The 18,409-nt window shown below is 46.8% G+C and overlaps 1 protein-coding gene across 10 annotated transcripts in view; it reads right to left on the reverse strand.

The window, feature by feature from the left end:
- BCL11A (BCL11 transcription factor A) overlaps positions 1-15,336 on the reverse strand; it is a gene marked incomplete at both ends in the record, with an annotated part of 100,350 nt that extends 85,014 nt beyond the window's left edge. For 7 of the 10 annotated variants that reach the window (XM_080813761.1, XM_080813767.1, XM_080813766.1 and 4 more), the window contains 2 exons: positions 7,591-7,920; positions 14,906-14,960. In XM_080813761.1, coding sequence (XP_080669887.1) covers positions 7,591-7,920; positions 14,906-14,960 — 385 coding nt within the window. Of the gene's footprint in view, positions 1-7,590; positions 7,921-12,526; positions 12,580-14,905 lie in introns of those variants that run through there. The other 3 variants (XM_080813769.1, XM_080813762.1, XM_080813770.1) reach the window with 3 other exon arrangements.
- Positions 15,337-18,409: the final 3,073 nt, after the last annotated feature.

Here is an 18,409-nt window from a genome sequence, read left to right on the forward strand (position 1 = left end):
GCGCCTTCTCACCTCTTTTACAGGAAGTTTAAATCTGATCATCTCACCTTTAGTGGATATAATTTGTTGCTTAGCACTCTACGAACTTGGTATTTTATCTCGGCAGAGAGATCAAAACGAAAAAAAAAAAAAGGAGGGCAGCAGAAGGAGCAAGTTGCAGCCCTGGGCAGCTCGCGTGCACGGCGCCTTGTCCCAGAGCGGCCACCTGGTCAGGTAAGCCTTCTAGGGGCGTTGCATCAGATCCGCTCACATCAGTCTCCAGGGTGAACCCGGAGATGAAACACTCCGGTTCCCTGTCTGCAAACTTCTCATTCGCCAGTTCTTGGCAGCTTATTTATTCCAAGTGTTTTGTTTCAGGAAACGTGTGTATTTTCTTTTGTACGTTTTGTGGATTTACCACAACTGGTTCTGACAGCTGTTGATTCTGTTAAATGAACACATTATAAAAAATCCTCTTTAAAATCTCAAGCAACAGTGGACTCAAAAATAATGGTGAAATGTTTTAATGGAGTTCCAGCTGAGAATTGGTTAGAGAAAAAAAAAAGTATAACTGAAGGGACAGAAGTCCTTTAAGTCAGCAGTAGATCTGAACCAAATGTCTGTGTGTGTGTGCGCGCGCGCGCGCGCACGCATGTGTGCGTGTGTGTGTGTGTGTGTGTGTGTTTAATGGGGAGAGAGGGGTGTTGCAAATCACCACAAATATTTACACTGTATTCCCTTTGTTCAAATCACATACTTTTAACAGGAAAAGCTGGAACTGCGGCTATTTAAAATTTTAAATATTCAAACGCCTGTAATTAACCATATGAAACAAATTATGTCGCATTTCTCCATACCACACATGCAAAAAATTCTGGTGGTGGGTTGGGAGGTGGCAGAGTTGGGGAGACAACTCCAAGAGGAGGAAAGGATGATGTTTTCATTTTGCTATAGATCAAAGGAGAACAAGAATGGAAACTGTAGCATATCGAGCATTTTTACATTGCTGTCTCTCACACTGGGCTATCTAAGTTTACACAATTCCCCAGACTAGCTGCATATTAAGCTTGCTGTGTACAGCTTTATTACGGTGCGGTGGTGGAAGGAGCATTAATATTCCGGCTCCGCATCTGACACGGCATTTACATGCGCCCATCTGAGCGGCACCTGAGTGCTCCTCCAAGGTGCAGTAACTGTGCGCCTATTGTAAAGGCAAATGAAGCTCACCTATTCCCTGCTGGGGTCATAAGTGACCTCACCACCCCCCATGCTTCAAATCCTTCCCTTGCCAGCCTAACTCAATGCCATCGCAGAATGACGAATGAGCTCAGAAATAGACCCCAAGTTACTAACCCTGCTAAGAACAGCAAAAGCCTTTGCTGAAATGTTTTAAAAATGCATAGGGAGTGCAGCTGGCCAGTAAAAAGCAGAGAGACAGATTCCAGTGAACCCAATATGGAATACGTTACATTCTAAAACTGATTAGAAATACAGTCTGATGTTTACTGGCTTCAAATTGAGTTTGGCATCAAGCATACTGGCTTTAATAATGCTGGCATTTTTTTTTTATTATTATTATTTTAAACCCGCCTTTGGTCTCTGGGAGCACATGTGAAGAGCTAAAGCATTCTTATTCGTCAGGTTACATTTCCTGGAAATTAAGTTTGTGACAGAAAATGACTCTAGTAGCAATAATATGGTTCGTGCTCAAATTAATTAGGTCATTGTTGTAAAAACTACATGGCAAATTACAAAGGTAAATTTACTGATATTGGCCAGAGCCCCTATACCCTATAAGTGAAGGGGAGAAGCAGTTTAAGGATGCTTATTTACCTGGGTAGGAGGAAAGAACAGAGGAGGGAGCGATACAATGACCAATTTTCTATTTGTCATTGCAAATAAAAGTACTGGTTATTAGCCGTTAAATTACATAGTCTGAACATATTTATGAACTTTATTAATGTTCTCCAAATTGACACATAAAATAAAAACCTGCTTGATTTGAGACAATGTTAAAAATGGGCACTAAGTTAAAATCTTTTTCTTTTTTAATCCTTGTAATAACAACACTGCTGACATAACCATGACCCAAATGAAATCTGAACAAGCAGAAAGGTACTAAAGATCCTTGGTGATTAAATCTGTTGCTAAAAAAGTGGCAAGGTGCCAGGCTGGGTCCAGTTGGATGCTAAGTGCTTTTTATTGCACGAAGCTAGTACTACGGTATGTAAAAACAGACTTGGGCTTGGGGTAAATTTTGTCAAATGATTCCTTTGTGCTGTAAAGGGTGTGAACAGACCAACCAAAGTACATTAAATTCACATTGAATGCCGCAATCTCGGTGCACTTCCCTAGCTGTGCTACTTTGGTTCTATTTCATGTTTTTCCCCAAAGGAAAGCCAAACTTTTCTTCCTTTCTTACTGACTAGTGTGCACAGCCACCATTCATCTATTCTCCTTCCTTAAATACTTTCACTTAAGAAATCACGGAATTCTGAAAAATCCTTCCCTAGGATTTGCACGTTTGTTATATACTCCAATTTAGTCCTCCCACATTATCCAAACTACATTGAGGCTGCGGTGTGAAATTAATGATTTTCCAGGACTCGAAAATGTGCCATTAATATGCATCCAGCTCCCCTCTTCCCTGAGCTTAAGGTTCGCTGTCCTGACATTGCCTGCCCGTTTCTACACCCAGTTGCATTTTCCAGCCCATGGGCAGCTCCACAATTAAATGCCACATTCACAAGGAGAAAGGTGTGCAAAACAGATTTCAGATCCTTTAAAGTAAAAGGCACAACTTGCAGTCGCAAGGAATGGGGTGATTTAAGAAATTACAGTACTGTTTTTTTAAGCTTTCACAGAATGAACACAGAGAATGGGAAGGAAACTTTCCCCCTCTGCTCCTGTTCTTGAAGTGAATACATATTTGTGTTTCCAATAAAAGGCCATTTTTACATTAACTGTCTGTAACAGCAGGAGACAGAAAAACTAACACAATCTCTACATCACACACAGGATGATCTTCATATCACGTGGCCCTATTCTCAAAACTATTATTTATAAAAGACAACTAGAAAAATGCACAATGCATCTTTTCTGTGTCACCGAAAGGGTAATGTCTGAAAAACTTTGGGACCTTTGAGATCTTCCACATTTTAGATTTTTTTTTTTTCCTTTTTGGCTTTCCAAAGCAAATTTAGCAGCCATGCGGGCCACTGTGTTTAATTAAGCTTTCAAAAGTCCTCTGACAATGCCAACAATTGTAAGACACTTCTGTGGCTCAATCATGCAATCACTGTGACAGTTCTATTTACAATTTGTCTTAGAGAGAGTTTCTCTGACATTGTACTTTGACAAAACATCCAAGCTGCCAGTTCACAACCTTTCTCGGTCTTATTTACAAATACAGCTTGTATATAAGACTCCCAGACTCATGAACATGAGTCTTTGGGTAGTGGCCTCACAAACACAGGCTCCCAGTGAAAATCCCAGATATATATAAGGAAACAATATTCTCTATTCTCTGGATTCAAAAGGTAAGTAAAATGTTCACCAGCACATTGGGGGTTTTTTTGTTTTTGTTTTTGTTTTTTTATTTGCTGTTTGCTTTTTCAGCTACCATGCTAAAAATTCACTTCAGAGGTCAGTGGTTTAAATCAGAATCACATGAATAAAGAGAAATTAAAAATAAGTAGTCATACTGGGATACTATAATTTATAGTCTCATTTACAATTACACCATGAGGTACACAAATACATCCCCAAATCCAGTCTGAGCTAGGGAAAGAATTAGAACGGGTACAAAAGGAAAAGGCAAGTTGATTTGCTAGATTCTAAAAAGCCTAAGTATGTTATATGCTAGATTCTGAAAAGCCTAAGTATGTTATACTTGATTTACCTTTAAGTAACATGCTGCTATATTTCTGTTTTGAATTAGTATTTCTCCCACCATTAGAGTAACTGTCCTACATATTTTTATCCAGTGATGAGGTATATTGCCTAAGCAAATAATTTTGAAATATCCTGATATAAAGGCCTATGCTCATGATTTTAAGGAGAAAAAAATAATATTTATCAATAGTAGTAGACTTGACTACATTTTATAGCACTGGTCATATTTTCTCCCATTCTCTTAAAAAGCTGACTTCATGACAGCCCAATCCTAATTTGAAGATTTCTGTGCATAATAAGCCAAAACCTCAAATCTGACACTGTGGGATTATATTTTTGGCCTTTTCTGTAAGTGAACAGCAGTTTCCCATTCACTACTCTTTGAAGAGTATTTCCCCCATCATAAAATAGGAGACTAGAAAACACAGCGACACCTCTATTAAAAGGCCTCACTGCCAGTCACAGGCTGCTCATACCTCATGGTGAGTATCTGACCCACAAATATATGCACTGGGCCCCCCACAATATAACCTGCTCATTTCCAGTTAAACGAATACTATTGCAATGGTCTCGATGGATCACAGTCACGCAATATTTTGAATATTTGAATTAAATGAAAAAGCAACCTGATTAACAGCGATGTGTTAACACACGTACAGGGGGTTAGTACTAGAGCCCAGCCCCTTCTATTCGCCAGGTAAAAATCATCCCTTCTAAAAAAACACTCATCTTGGAGAGGCCTGTGTCCAGTCAAAATGCCTATCACTTTACTAAGGATTTAAAGAACTCTACCTTATTCTCCTATCTGAAAGCCCCCAAATTCTAAGCTTTATTTATCTTAAGAAAATCTGTCACTGTTTTATTCCTGCTTCCTGCCTATAAAATGGCACAGAGCACACTGAGCTCAAATCCAACTTACATCACTTTAATAAAGCCTTTCCTACACAGCGCTCTTAAATGACTACTTTTATGTGGTTGCCAAACATATTCTTCTAGAGATTCATCAATAGATCTCTCTCCTAATACGGAGCACTGCTTCTCCTTTCTTTTTTGTAACACAATTCAAATATCTACTGAGTGATTATTCTTATTGTTTCCTTCCTTGCCATAAAAAGAAAAGCAAACTTGGAACTCGGAAGACATGCTGGAGAGAAATGGGCTAGTAATAGTGCACAGCCGTCTTCTAATACTTCCCTTCAGAGGCACCTGAGGGCCAGGACATCTTAATTTATGTGCAGTGGTAGAATGTTAATTTCACCATAGGAAACTCTTAATTTATTACTGTGAATTATGAGAAGTTGTGATTCTACTTACTGACATCTCGCTTTGAGAGGTGACCACGCTATTTATGTTCAGCCAGTTCCAGGGTGGGAAGAGGTGATTAAACACAATGAAAGGAATCAAGGCTTTGTAATTATTTGTGCATGAAAGGTTTACCTCACCTGGGTTGCAGCGCTGGTGCACCCATTGAATATCTTAGCTACCTTACACTGCTTTTCATCTCAGTGAAATCATTTAGTATTAGCACTCTAAAACATATTTTAAATTTGCTTTCTTTTTTCTTTCTTTTGTGTTTGTTTTCATTCTTGTTTTTGGCAGGGTGGGGTGCTTCTCTAGGCTCTGCTATTGCACTAGGTTTTAAGAAAGAAAAAAAAAACCTTCACGACAACCAGAAGTTAAGGAAAATATCTTTTCTTTCTTTATGTAGATTCACAACTATCACAGTAAAAAGCTTTCACTATAGTGCCTTTCCCCCAGCATTTAGATTCCTCTTCTAAGTACAGAAGCACAGAATTTTGGAGCTGGTTAATCTGAGAGTGAATAACCTATTTGGGACCTCAGTAAGAAGTGTGGTTTTAATTCCTGCTTGACAGACACTGTGTTTTGTCTTTTAAACGAGCAGCTCGATATGTAAATACAATGTTACATCACGCAAGTGTTACTCCATATTTGGTGATTTAGAAAGGCTTTGGATCTCCGAAGACGACAAATCCCCTTCCGCCTGCTCTTGCTTCATTAATCATGCCTTACGTTTTCCTTCCAGTCACAAGGCAGCACATGGAAATGGTCATTGCCATATCCTACTTGGGGGGGGGGGGGTGGGAACAAGGAGGGGGGGTATGAAATCTTAACCTACATGTCACATAAGCTAACTGTGACGAATTCTAGAAAAATATTTTGTAAATGCAGCTTCTCATGTACAGATTTCTCATTTCACTAAACGAAAAGTATCTGAAGGTTATTACAGGAAGCATTAAAAAAAGAAGAAGAAGAAGAAGAAAGAAAGAAAGAAAATGCCACGTTTGATTTTAATGATCAAATTCCAGAGGGGGAAAGGAGAAATAATACGACATTTAATCCCCTCTGGACCACTGACCTACTACAGTTCAACTCTGTGGTCAAACTAGGTCAGAAAGACAAGTTTCAGTGAATCAATTGATTATATGCACTATCTTTCCTAAAACTGAACAAACCTTCTGCCTTTTACGGGAGGGGGCAGAGGGAAACAGAAGAAAGGGATCCACCAACAGGCTTGGCATTTTTGTCACTACATACTCTGCATTCACTCTGTCTTGAGTGTTAAATCACTGTTGTTTCACAAAAGCACGTTTTAAGGGTGACTATATAGGGTTGCTGTTTATCACTTAGAGTAGGGATTTAAGTCCCTCTGTTAGCCGCTAATTCCTTTTTCCCGTGAGCTGCTCAGAAACCCACACACCTAGCTACCTCTCTGCTAAAATTAACCAAAGGAAGGAGAGCTGTTGAATATGTGTATGTATTTTTCCAAGAGAATTTTTACATTGTGTTATAGCAGAAACAGGGGAAGTCTGGACTGGACATTTGTAAGGGTGACATGTGGTTGTGTAAACCACAAACAAAATCAAGATACATCTGTCAAAACCACATCAGAGACAAGAGAGAGCACAGAGAAGCATTTATCATTTAGCTGAGGAGGCAGGATGCAGGGAGCAGCCGTTCCTGTCAAACCAACCTTTTGAAATTTCCAACATGCCCTTAAACTTTTCGAGTAAGCATGTCTGTGCGCTTCAGCAACTGCCCTCTCTACTCTGGCCTGGCCAGTCGAAAATGGCATCTTAAAGTCAAGGTCACGGTGTCATCCCACCACGGGGCTGTGTTTAATTACAGCCCCATACGGGCTGACAGCCAATATGGATCCAAGGCTAGCCCTGAAGCTCAGTTAACTCTTTCTACCCACTCCGAAACGCCCTGCCAGCCCACCCCACTTCATGGAAGCCTTGAGAACTAACTGTACCCCTAGGGAGGTCTGGCCAGGTATTCTGAATCAAAGAGGTCATCGGCCGAACTACCAAAGGTCTATGTGGCCACTTTCGCCTCCGACTGGTCACCATGGCTGGAGATGGACAGTGGAAACTGGGCCGGGTATAGTAAGGTTCAACACTTAAAAATGAGAAGGGGAGAAAAAAAGGAAGAGAAATTCAGCATCAGTAGACCCAGATCGAGCGTATCAGGTGTGTGTAGCACCTACATCTGACTCAGTGAAGTGGAAAATATTTATTTTTTTGTGTTCTGGACGGAAGCAATAGGAATGATTATTTTAACATTACAGGGCTGTCATGGACAGTTCACATGGAGAAATACAGAAAGCACTTCACCACTCCTTAGTGCTTTGGCTACAGCACCTCTGAAAATGAAAAGAAAACATGCAAACAGCTTTTCTCCTTGCTTCTCATTTACCTGCTATGTGTTCCTGTTTGGGGCAAATTCCTCTAGATGACGTTGATAAACAATCGTCATCCTCTGGCGTGACCTGGATGCCAACCTCCACGGGATTGGATGCTTTTTTCATCTCGATTGGTGAAGGGGAAGGTGGCTTATCCACAGCTTTTTCTAAGCAGAGGCTGCCATTGCATTGTTTCCGTTTGTGCTCGATAAAAATAAGAATGTCCCCCAATGGGAAGTTCATCTGGCACTGCCCACACGTGAGGAGGTCATGGTCCCCTTCTGGAGCTCCCAAAGGGCCGTGGTCTGGTTCATCATCTGTAAGAATGGCTTCAAGAGGTTCGGCTGTGGTTGGAGAAACAAAAGCACAATTATTAGAGTGCCAGAGAAGAGAGAAAAAGGGGAAATACATTCTCAACCCCATCCCATCCCACCACATTATATAAGTGTTTCTAGGCTCCTTCATACAATACTCAGAAGATATGAGCACCTAAAACATATACGGATATGAAGGTTATCAACAAGAAAGCAAATTTATCAATGAGGCAAATCATCATATATTTAAAGAAAACTCTCTGACTTGCCTAACTCCTGAGAAGACAGACAGACAGACAGACACACACACACACACTATAAACTGTGTCTGGTTTGCAAGTTTAGAAACAATGTTGACTGCTAAATAAATCCTTAAGGCAGGGAATATAAAGAAAGCTTAAATAATAACTACCCCCCAAACTGGTAAAAACATGGACTGAAACCAAATTTGTTTCTTTTTTCGTAGAGACTAAGTTGTCCATTGTGCCAAAGAATAAAAGGGGAGGTGGATAAATACACGTACCCTTTGTGTGTGAATGTATATACTCCAAAGTACACAGAGACATAACTTCATAAATTAGAAAGCTACTATATCACACAGAAAATGTGCCACATGTACACCGCCATAATAAGAAAACGACTGCATTCACCTGTGAAACGGATCTAAATAATAATCATAACACAGCATAATTCATACTGCCAAAAACCTTTCTGATCTCACTCTCAGCAGTGCCACAAAATCAAAGAAATACCAAATTCACTGGCAATTCTTCTCAGACACATTAGCTAAATGGGATACTTTTGAGTACTTAAGAAAATAAGCCAATTAGTCATTTTTCATTCGGAAGAAAGGAATGCCTAAAATATTCTAAACATGTTTGCACTTGGTGGCCTCCATCACGTAAAAATCAGAATGGTCAAGCAAATGCCACATTTCAGAACAAGGCTGAGAAGTCCTTTCTTTAGACTTGAAATACTTCGCCTAATGTTGTCAAAGTTGACTAATTTTCTGAATGAGCTCCAAAACGCTTCATTATGGGACTATTTCTACACACATAATCACCAGTGGACGGTATAACAAGGTAGATATGTCTTTCATTCCTGTTTCCTTTTTTTTTTTTTCTAACTTTGCACCAAAATACTCCAGCATCTCATTTGAACAGCTTCTATCATTTTTTAACCTTCCAAAGGGAAAAAGAGAGTTGGTAAGTCTCTGCTCCTGAAACTGTATGCTTACTCTAGCCAAAAAAAAAAAAAAAAAAAATCACAAAATAAAAAACACATCCAGGATGCTGGCAGTTAATAAAACTGAAGCAGAAAATGTACAAGTCTTAAACAGTTAATCAGTCTGACCTTCTTTAGCAAGCTGCCAATTTCACATTTAATGAACTTAAAGCCACAGAGAATCAAAAAATAGATTTTAATTTGAGTGTAGAATATTGGAACCGATTTTGATAAAGTGCAAAAATCCAGTGAACTCAGGTTAAATTTATTTCAACCCTACCCAGGCTGAATATTGAGGGGGAAGATCTGGAGTAACTCCCAGATGTGCTGGGTGAAATAATATTGAGAGAGCCCTGCCTAGCTGCACCTGTGCTCAAGTAGGACATGTCATAATTTCTAGCCTCTGGTACTCCTACTAATTTAACATAAGGTCACCACAGGAATATGAAGGTTATATTCCCACTAATAAAGACAGCAAGGTAAGCACTTATGTTTCTTTGCCCAACATACTGACCAAAAGATAAATACAGAATACACATGCACGCTTTTCAAATAAAAGGAGATAAACGGAAGTGCTTTTGCATTATGCCTCTATATCATTCTTCTCCTACATTTGCTTTCATTTTGACCAAGAGAGGAACCGAATAGGTAAGTCATCTCCAAGATCCCTGCTATTTGAATTAAAGATTTTTAAGTACACATCGACAAATGTGGCTTTTGTTGTTGTTGTTCAGCATTAATTACAAGTGCTGAGGTTCACAGATGAAAGAAAGACTCAGAGATAATATATTTTGCTTCATTAAAGTTAGTACTACATAGAACCTTTGCAAAAAAAACCATTTTTTGAACTCCACCGTTAAGATTCTTTTTTTTCTTTTTTAAATCTCCAAGGCCTGATATATTTCTGAAAGTGGAAATATTATTTAGGAGCAAAAGGAAATATTCTCCTAGGTATCAAATAGTTAAAAGGTAATGCGGTGCAAACAGACTTGGTTAAAGTCTTCTAAATGTAGTGACTGAACTGATTTACAATCAAAACCAGGAAATGAAGTGGTAATTCAGAGGTTGCTGATTACACCTCCACATTTCACCTAATTAATTTTATAGGAGGCAAAGTTCTTGAAAATAACAAGATGATCAAATGTACAGATATAAAACCTGTAACCTCAACATTTTCTATGCTCTTAACGTAAATTATTGCTAATTAACAAGAATTATATCCTAATGTATGAAATATGTCTAACATCGGGCTTCTTGCAAAACATTTGGCTAGTAATGTTCAGAGAAATACCAAAAGGTGTTCTTAATATTGCTGCTATATTATTAAAAATGAGTCGAAGTGGGGCACAAAGAAAATATGAAAATACAAATCTCTTGGTGTAGTCTACTGATTTGCATTGACATCTTTTCTCAGTGGTAATCAACATTTCCTTTCTGGGCATCTGATAATTTCTCTGTATTTTAATGCAAATTCCTCTTTCCCTAAAAACATTCCTAACCTCAGCCATTTTACCCCCCTCCCTCAATTCAACTCCATCCTCCTTCGCCCCCACAATACCATCGTTTCTAAGCTCCGGCCTAAACCTCCCGCTACAAAGCGGGGAGTCCAGGACTGAAGTGGAAGGGAGTGGGCAAATAATCATAATAATTAGCTGCGAATTCTCTACAAGAGGAGAAAGAAATGGAAAATAAAATGCTTCAGCGTTGAAACAGCAAAACAGACTGGAACGTCTCAATGCCCCAGCGGCTGACTGAGATCTCCTTCCTCTGTTCAGTTGTAAAGGAATAAATTTAAAGAAGGGGGAAAAAAAAAAAAAAAAGCTTTAGAAGAAATGTAGGGAAGGAGCAAGAGAAACGAGGGCTGCTGGGGGAAGGGGAGGGGGGAAAAGGAGGTATGCCTTCAAGTTTGCTTTCCAAGTCCTTCCTTTTGATTGTCTTAACAGGGTAAGGAAGCAAACCTAGTCTGAAATGCCGAGAGGAAAAGCAAAGAAACAAAAGCGAAGGCTAGGGCGACGGGCCCGGGGCAGGGGGCCCGGCGGGGGCGGGCTTTGCAGAAAGTGAAGTTGGGCGCCGGGACTCTGAGGCACAAAGCAAGCAGCTTGCTGGCTGCAGTCTCCGGCAGCGCTCGCTGCAAACACGTGCAGCGGCGGCTGCCGGTCCGTGGGGCTCGGGCCAGGCCGGGAGGCGACCGGCAGCCAGGGGCCCCTATTGCCGCGTCCACCGCCGTCCCGCCCGGCCTCAGCGTGAGCACTGTTCCCTGGCCCCGCCAGTTGGAGAAATGGGAAGTGAGGCTTGGGAAACTCGGCCGGTTAACCTGGTGTAGTCTCGGTATCACCACACACACCCCTCAAGCGCGGGCCCTGAAATTCATTCTGTGTCCCCAGGCTCACACTTTTTACTTCGGGGGAATCTCTGCAAATGCGTTTCTCCCGCAATTCCGGGCATGAGTGTGCGCAGCGCGGCGGCGGCTGCGGTTATTCATTATTAATGATGCTGCTAGCCCGCATCATTATGATGATAACTATTACTATTGTTGTGATTTCGGGCTCCGAGGCGAGAGCTGCAGGAGGCGGGGGAGCCAAATGTCGGGCTGCAGAGCCGCCGTGCAAGCCCAACGTAGCCGCCGTTGTCCGTGCTTTGCGCGAGGGTGTGGGGGTAGAAGTGAACCGGGAGACTAAGTGCAAACTTGCTGGAGCCCGCCCTTTGGCCTTGCCTCGAAGGCTGAGAGTGCATACTCCCTTTTTCCCCCCTACCAAAAATGCCTGCCCCCAAAGCGAAAACTGCACCCCACTCAGCGCCCGGCGCACCGGTTTGTCAGCCGCGCTCCCGAGCGCTTCTCCGCAGCCCTGGCCAGAAGCATTTTTAAAGTCAAAATGAAGAACAAAGACATAAGGGGTGATGGGGGGAGAAAGGGAATTCTGCCTAACCGTCCGTTTCCCCCACCCCCACCCTCGCAAAGCTCGTCCCTCCCAGGCGGAGAAACGCAGAGCAGGGAGTGGGGGAGGCTCTGGTACAGGTTCAAGTTCGCTGAGCTTTCTTGATCTTGTTCTGCCTCCTAGCGACCGAATGGCTCAGTCAGCCCAAGAAGCGGAGGATTGGGGGGGAGAAGGGGGTCTTGAAGACCGGAATGGCTCCCGCCCCCTCTGCGCACCCAGAAAATGAGAAAGAAGCGGCCCCCGCACCCCCTCCATACTAGTCCTTTAACCCAAAGACCGCACTGAGACTAGGCGAGAGGCCGGCTAAACCCACCCAGCTTGGAGTGTCCCGAGATGGACCCGGGGTGGGTGGGGGACAGGGGAGCAAGCCCGGACTGCACGCCTTAGTCCGTCCTTTGAGCCCCCAGTGCATCCTTCCGAAGAAGGGCCCGGCTTTCCCGAGTCCTGCGAACACTGCCCTTCCTTCCCGCCGGTACCTGGCCGGGCTGTAACTTCACACCGCCGCGCGCCGCGTCTGCTCCGCATCCGGCGCGGCCGGGGGAGTGGGGGGCGGGGGAGAGCGACGAGGGAGGGATGCGCGGGGGTGGGGAGAGGGAGGGCCCCGCAACGTGCCGGGGCGGGGGAGCTTCCGAAGTGTGTGACAAGTTCCAGGGCCTAGTGAAAAATTCAACTCCTTACGCGCACCCCCCAACCCTTTAATAAATATAAAACTGCGTATAGGTGATGGTTTTAAATCGCATCAAAAATTAAAATAAGGGTCACGAATGAGGAGGGTAAGGAATGTGGGCCCTCTCACGCCTTTCTTTCCCCGGCTGCCAAACTTTCCTAAGTGCCCACCGCCCGCCTTTCCGGACGCACTCTGTTAGCCAGGACGCAGTAACCCACCCACCACCCCTATAAAGGCTCAAAAGGACCATCGCCACCACTACCACCACCTCCCATGACCAAGACAGGCCCGGGTTAGAGGGCAGGAACTGAAGGGTGGGGTGCACGGAGTACGGGGATCCAGCACTCCCCCAAAACACACTCGCACATGCTACTCTGCCCACCTCCCCAACCCCCACTCCAACTCACCCCCCCCCCCAACACACACACACACCTGGCCAGGCAGAGCTCGGGAGGCTGGGGCTAGTGGCCAGACCCGGTGGGAGCGGGGCAAGGAAAGCACGTGGTGACCTCCCGGCGGTCCGGAGCTGCGGACAAGAACGTCGGGGGGCGGGGGAGGGGGGGGGAGGAGACGTGCTTTTTCAGTTGCTTTGAAAAATAAAAATGCTTCGCAAAGCTGAGTTTCTCCCCATCCGATTTCGCAGTCTGGTGGGCTGGGAGGACGTCTGGGCATTGTGCTGGGGGCGAGAGTGCACTGTGGACCCGGCTGGCGCGGAGTCGCCGCTCGGCCTGCCGCTGTGCGGGCTGGCAGACTGCTGGCGCGGGGTGGGCGATCCGGAGCAGGGCGGGGGCGCGGCGAGGCCCGGCGGGGGCGCGGCGAGGCCCGGCGAGGCCGGGGCGAGGCCCCGCCGCCGCCGCCGCCCGCTCCCGGGCTGCCGCGCCGCGCTCGGTCCTCTTGTCTGTTTGTTGGCAGGAGGCTCCCGCACACGCGGTGCTTGTAAACATTCAGACACGAGATTTTTCCCAATCAAAATCCACTTCCACTTTTTTTGAAAATCTTCCAAAAAATAGTAAGAGGAGGGAGTTCCTCGCTCCCTCTCCATGCCGACGGCGCTCTAAGTTTGCAACTAAAGGGGTTTTAGGGAAGGGGGTAATTGTATTTTCCCCCCTCTAATAGAGATTGAGATTTTTGCAGGGGGGGTGGGGGAGTCAAAGAGGAGAGCGTTGCAGAAAACGGCTGGCTGAGCGTTTGGCTTCTGTTTGGGGGCAAGAAATTTTACATCCTCTTGCCTTGTTTTATTTTTGTTTTTATTTTTATCTTATTTTTCACGTCTTTTCGCCGCCACTGAGGTTCGGCGGGGAGGGGCGGGCAGCGGGAACCCAGGCGGCGGCCGCTCGAGCGCCCTCCCTCCATCTCCCGCTCGCCCCGGGCCCTTGCTCCTGCACTTCGGCGGCGGAGGCGCGGAAGGGCAAGCGCGAGGAGCCGGCACAAAAGGCAACGGGACAAACACCCACCTCGGGCCGGAACAAAAGGCGGCAGCGCCGGCCGAGACTCCCGTCCTTCCCGGTCGCCAAGCTCTCCCGGCCGCCGCGGCCCCTCTCCACACTCAGCAGACTCCAGAGCGCCGGGGGGCCCCCTCCCACAATCCCACTTTCTCACTATTGTGGAGATGACTACTTTCCTCCTGATGCACACTTGACCGTGAGCGCGCTGCTGTCCGAGGGCCAGTCTCACCTCTTTTCTCCCAGGGAATTGTATTTTTGGCTTGGGCCCCCTCCTCCCGCCCCGTTTTCCTTCCTTCGGTGAGTGCAAGCAACCCCCCTTTTCCCCTCCAGTTTCCTCCTCTAGGTTTGCAAGAGAGTTGTTCGCATCCATAGCATTGTTCATTATTTTGCAAAATTGGAGGGGAAATCATTGCATTCCTTATCGAAAAGCGAAATAAAGCAGTAGAAAGCATCAAAGAGGAGGGGTCAAATTTTTGTAAATTAAATAAAAATTAAAAGGTGCGTGCTATCCCAAAAGTGTACGTACGGTTGTGGTGTGGGATAGGAGGAGGTTTGTTTTTTGTTTGGTTTTTTTTTTTTTTTTTCCTCCCTTTAAGCTCTTTTATCCCGACTCTGGGAGGTTCATCTCGTGAAAAAATTTAAAAATGCATGCACACACCCCTCTCTCCCCCTCGCTCTTACTTCTCGTCCTGCGCGCTCTCGTGATTATTAATAATTATTATTACTATTATTGGGTTACTTACGCGAGAATTCCCGTTTGCTTAAGTGCTGGGGTTTGCCTTGCTTGCGGCGAGACATGGTGGGCTGCGGGGCGGGCGGCGGCGGCGGCGGCGGCGGCGGCGGGCGGACGACGGCTCGGTTCACATCGGGAGAGCCGGGTTAGAAAGAAGGAGACTCCAGAGAAAATATCTTCATCAGTGCCTTTTGACATCCAAAATAAATTAGAAATAATACAAAGATGGCGCAGGGAAGATGAATTGTGGGAGAGCCGTCATGGCTTTTTTTTTTTTTTAAGCAAAAAAAAAAAAAGAGAGAGAGAGAGAGAGAGAGAGGAGAGAGATAGAGGGAGAGAGAGAGAGAGAGAGAGAGAGATGAAAAAAATGGCAAAAGCCCCCCTGAGCTGCAAGTTCAAGTGCGGACGTGACGTCCCTGCGAACTTGAACGTCAGGAGTCTGGATGGACAGAGACACACAAAACATGGGCAGGGCGAGCAGGAGAGAAGGGGAGGAGGGAAGGGGAAGCTCACACCAATGGACACACATCAGGGGCTGGACATGAAAAAGAGACCAGGACAAGCCAATGGCCAGTGCGGGGCGGGGGAGGTGCGGGGCGGGGGGCTCCGCAGACGCCAGACGCGGCCCCCGGGGGAGGGGCGGGCGGAGGGGAGGGGGCGCTGGGGCCTCGGGCTCACCAGTGGCCGCAGCTAGCGCTGTGGCGGCAGCGTGGCCGGGAGAGAAGAAAGGGGCGGCGGGGTTGGGGGGGGAGCAGGGTGGGGGAGGCGAGACGTGCGCCCTTCTCCCCCCGCCCCGGACGCGGACCCTAAAATGAAAGATTACTTAAAAAAAAAAAAAAAAAAAAAAAAAGCATGAGTGTACGGCTAGTCTGCAGCCTGGGTCCCGGGAAGCACGGGCGGAGGAAAGCCAGGTAGAGTTGCTCCCGGACACCCTCCTCCGTGCGCACACCCACTTCCCCTCACCACCGCGCGGCTGCCGCGCTAGCTCCCCGCGTGCGGACGCCCGGGGCCGTAGTGAAAGCCATGAGCCCGGAGGCTGCGCTCGGGAAACTTTGCCTGAGGAGAGGATAGCAAAGAAAAATCACCCGAAGTTGAGAGCTGAGCCTCCAAGTTACTGCTCCGCAGCGGGCGAGGGGAGGCGGGAGGAAGCGCGCGGCAAAACGGAGTCCAGCCCAAGTTTGGAGGGTTGCGGACCCGGAAAGGCAGCTCCGGGGCCTCTAGGTGCCGGGGCAGCCTGGAGAGAGGTGGCTAGGGCGAGGGAGGCGGCGCAGGCCCGAGCTGGAGGGCACCCCCAAGGCCGAGCCGGGGGCGAGGCGGGGGTGGGGGGTTGGGGGGAAGCTGGGATCTGAGCGCCCTGACAAGCGTTTGGGTCTGAATGAAACTGGGAGCACGGACTCGAGGCTCCCAAGGGTCGCAAAGACAGAGACCAAGGAATAAAGAACTAGGAGCCAGACTAGGGGACATGTTCCAGCCCCCAGAGGGGAGCGCCGCGGCCCGGGGCGAGGAAGGCGCCGAGGCGTCCACCTCACGGAGCGGCCGCGGGCCAGAGGACAAAGCACCGGCAGTCCCGAGAGTTCCAGTCCCTGGGAACCGGCTCCCGGCGCCGCGGGAGATCCTCGAGCCGGTCCCAGGGATGGACACACCCCCTCCCACTCAAAAGCAACTGCTAAAGCACAGAGGAACGGAAAGAAAAATGTTTCTTACAGGCAGGGCACAACTATTCCTGTGCTGTTACCCGGGGAAAGAAAATGGGGAATGAAGAGAGAGTGACTGGCTCTCAGGAGCAGCTGGGGAGACCATGGTGGTGGGGTGACCGCCCTGGGTCAAAGCCGCGCTGCTCAGGCGCCCAGAGCCAAGGCGCAAACCCTGGAGCCTACCGGCCCCTCTGGCCTTTCCACAGACGTTCCCGGGAAATTAAAGAAGACCTGTTGGAAATAAACTCCTGTCTCTTTAATGCACACACGCGCTCGCGCGCGCACACACACACACACACACACACACACAGACGCGCGCGCGCGCGCGCTCGTGCTGCCGCTGTCAAAAAGCGGGCTTCACTCTGGCGTGGGATACTTTCAGTTTTACGTAAAATGTACAGCAACAGCACCCCCTGCGATTGGAAAGTTTATTCAGAAACGTGTCTGCAAAGTCCCCCGGCGTCTCCCGCCTCCCAGCCTCCCCGCCTGCCTGCGCCACCCTGTAGCCTCAGCCACCGCCGCCGCCACCGAGACCGCGCTGCGATTCCAAATCAGGAAGGGCAGGGGAGGGGGAGAGACAAACGGACTCAAGTCTGAAGGAGGCGCGGAGGGTGCAGGGTGGAGGCGGGTCGCTGCGGTCCGCGAGACTCCGAGCTGCAGGTGGACGTGTGTGAGTGTGTGTCTGCAGAACCAGGAGCCTTCCTTCCCTCTCCTCCAAGCGGCTCCACAACCCCCTCGCGTCTTCTCTCCCCCTCCTCAGTCTTAGGGACGTCGTTTCCGTCGTTTCCCCACCTGGCTGGGGGCTTTATTGCCTTAAGATGAAGCCCCGGGCTTGCAAGCGCGCACCCACTCCCTGCCGCGCCGGTGAGCGGCTGTTTATTCTGGTGTTGTCTTAGTAAAGTTTCAAACCTATTAGAAAATGACTGGCTTGCCTGGCTCCGCGAAGCTTCGGGCCCCACTAAGGAAGGAAGAGAGGTTTTGATGTTCAGCATTAGGAGAAATGTGTGCTGAACTGGGTTGCGTAAATGTGTTTTGTTGTTATTGTTTCTCTCCAGTTTGGGGGGGGGCACTCAAATCCTTTTTAAGAAGCAGGAAGATTAACTTGCAGTAAAGCTCTGTAATGTGTGCGTTACACTATTTCCCCTTTTTCATGAGTTCTTCAGAACAGGTCGGCATCTCCCACTACTGTCTTTCTTCTTCTCCTCCTCCTCCTCCTCTTCCTCCTCCTCCTTCTTCTTCTTCTCCTTCTCCTTCTCTTTCTCCTTCTTCTTCTTCCTGTTCTTCTTGTCCTGCCTCCTCCTCCTCCTTCTGTCTTCCTTCTGTCCTCCTCCTTTTCTCCTCCTCCTCTTCCTTCCTCCTCCTCCCCTTCCTCCTGCCCCTGCTACACCTCCTCCTCCGCTTCATTTTCTTCTTCTTCTTCTTCATCTTCTTTGTCTTTTTAAACCAGCTTCAGAGCAACCAAGAGTGTCATTGCACGGGAGGGGGGCCGCGTGGAGAAGAATGGTTGGAGGGAAGGTGAGGAGAGGGAAGAATAAAGTGCAACTGGGAGGTCTTTGAAAAATAAATAAATAAAATAAAAGCCTCTTCAGGTAACAATAGTGATTCAGATTCTTTTGGAACCGAGTTTTTCAAATTTAAGTATTTCCCCCATCCATCCATAAAAGTCCATATATAGAGAAGGTATATAAATGGGTGAATGTGTGTTGTGGAAATATATATGTATGATTTATATATAATGGTGTGTATAAAGCTTTTCAGGGTTGGCTGTAGTGTAAAAAGTAATGACTTTATTACCTCTGAAAGGTTCTGTGGTTCACATT

Source organism: Martes martes (assembly GCF_963455335.1).
Source record: "Martes martes genome assembly, chromosome: 9".
Taxonomy (NCBI): domain Eukaryota; kingdom Metazoa; phylum Chordata; class Mammalia; order Carnivora; family Mustelidae; genus Martes; species Martes martes.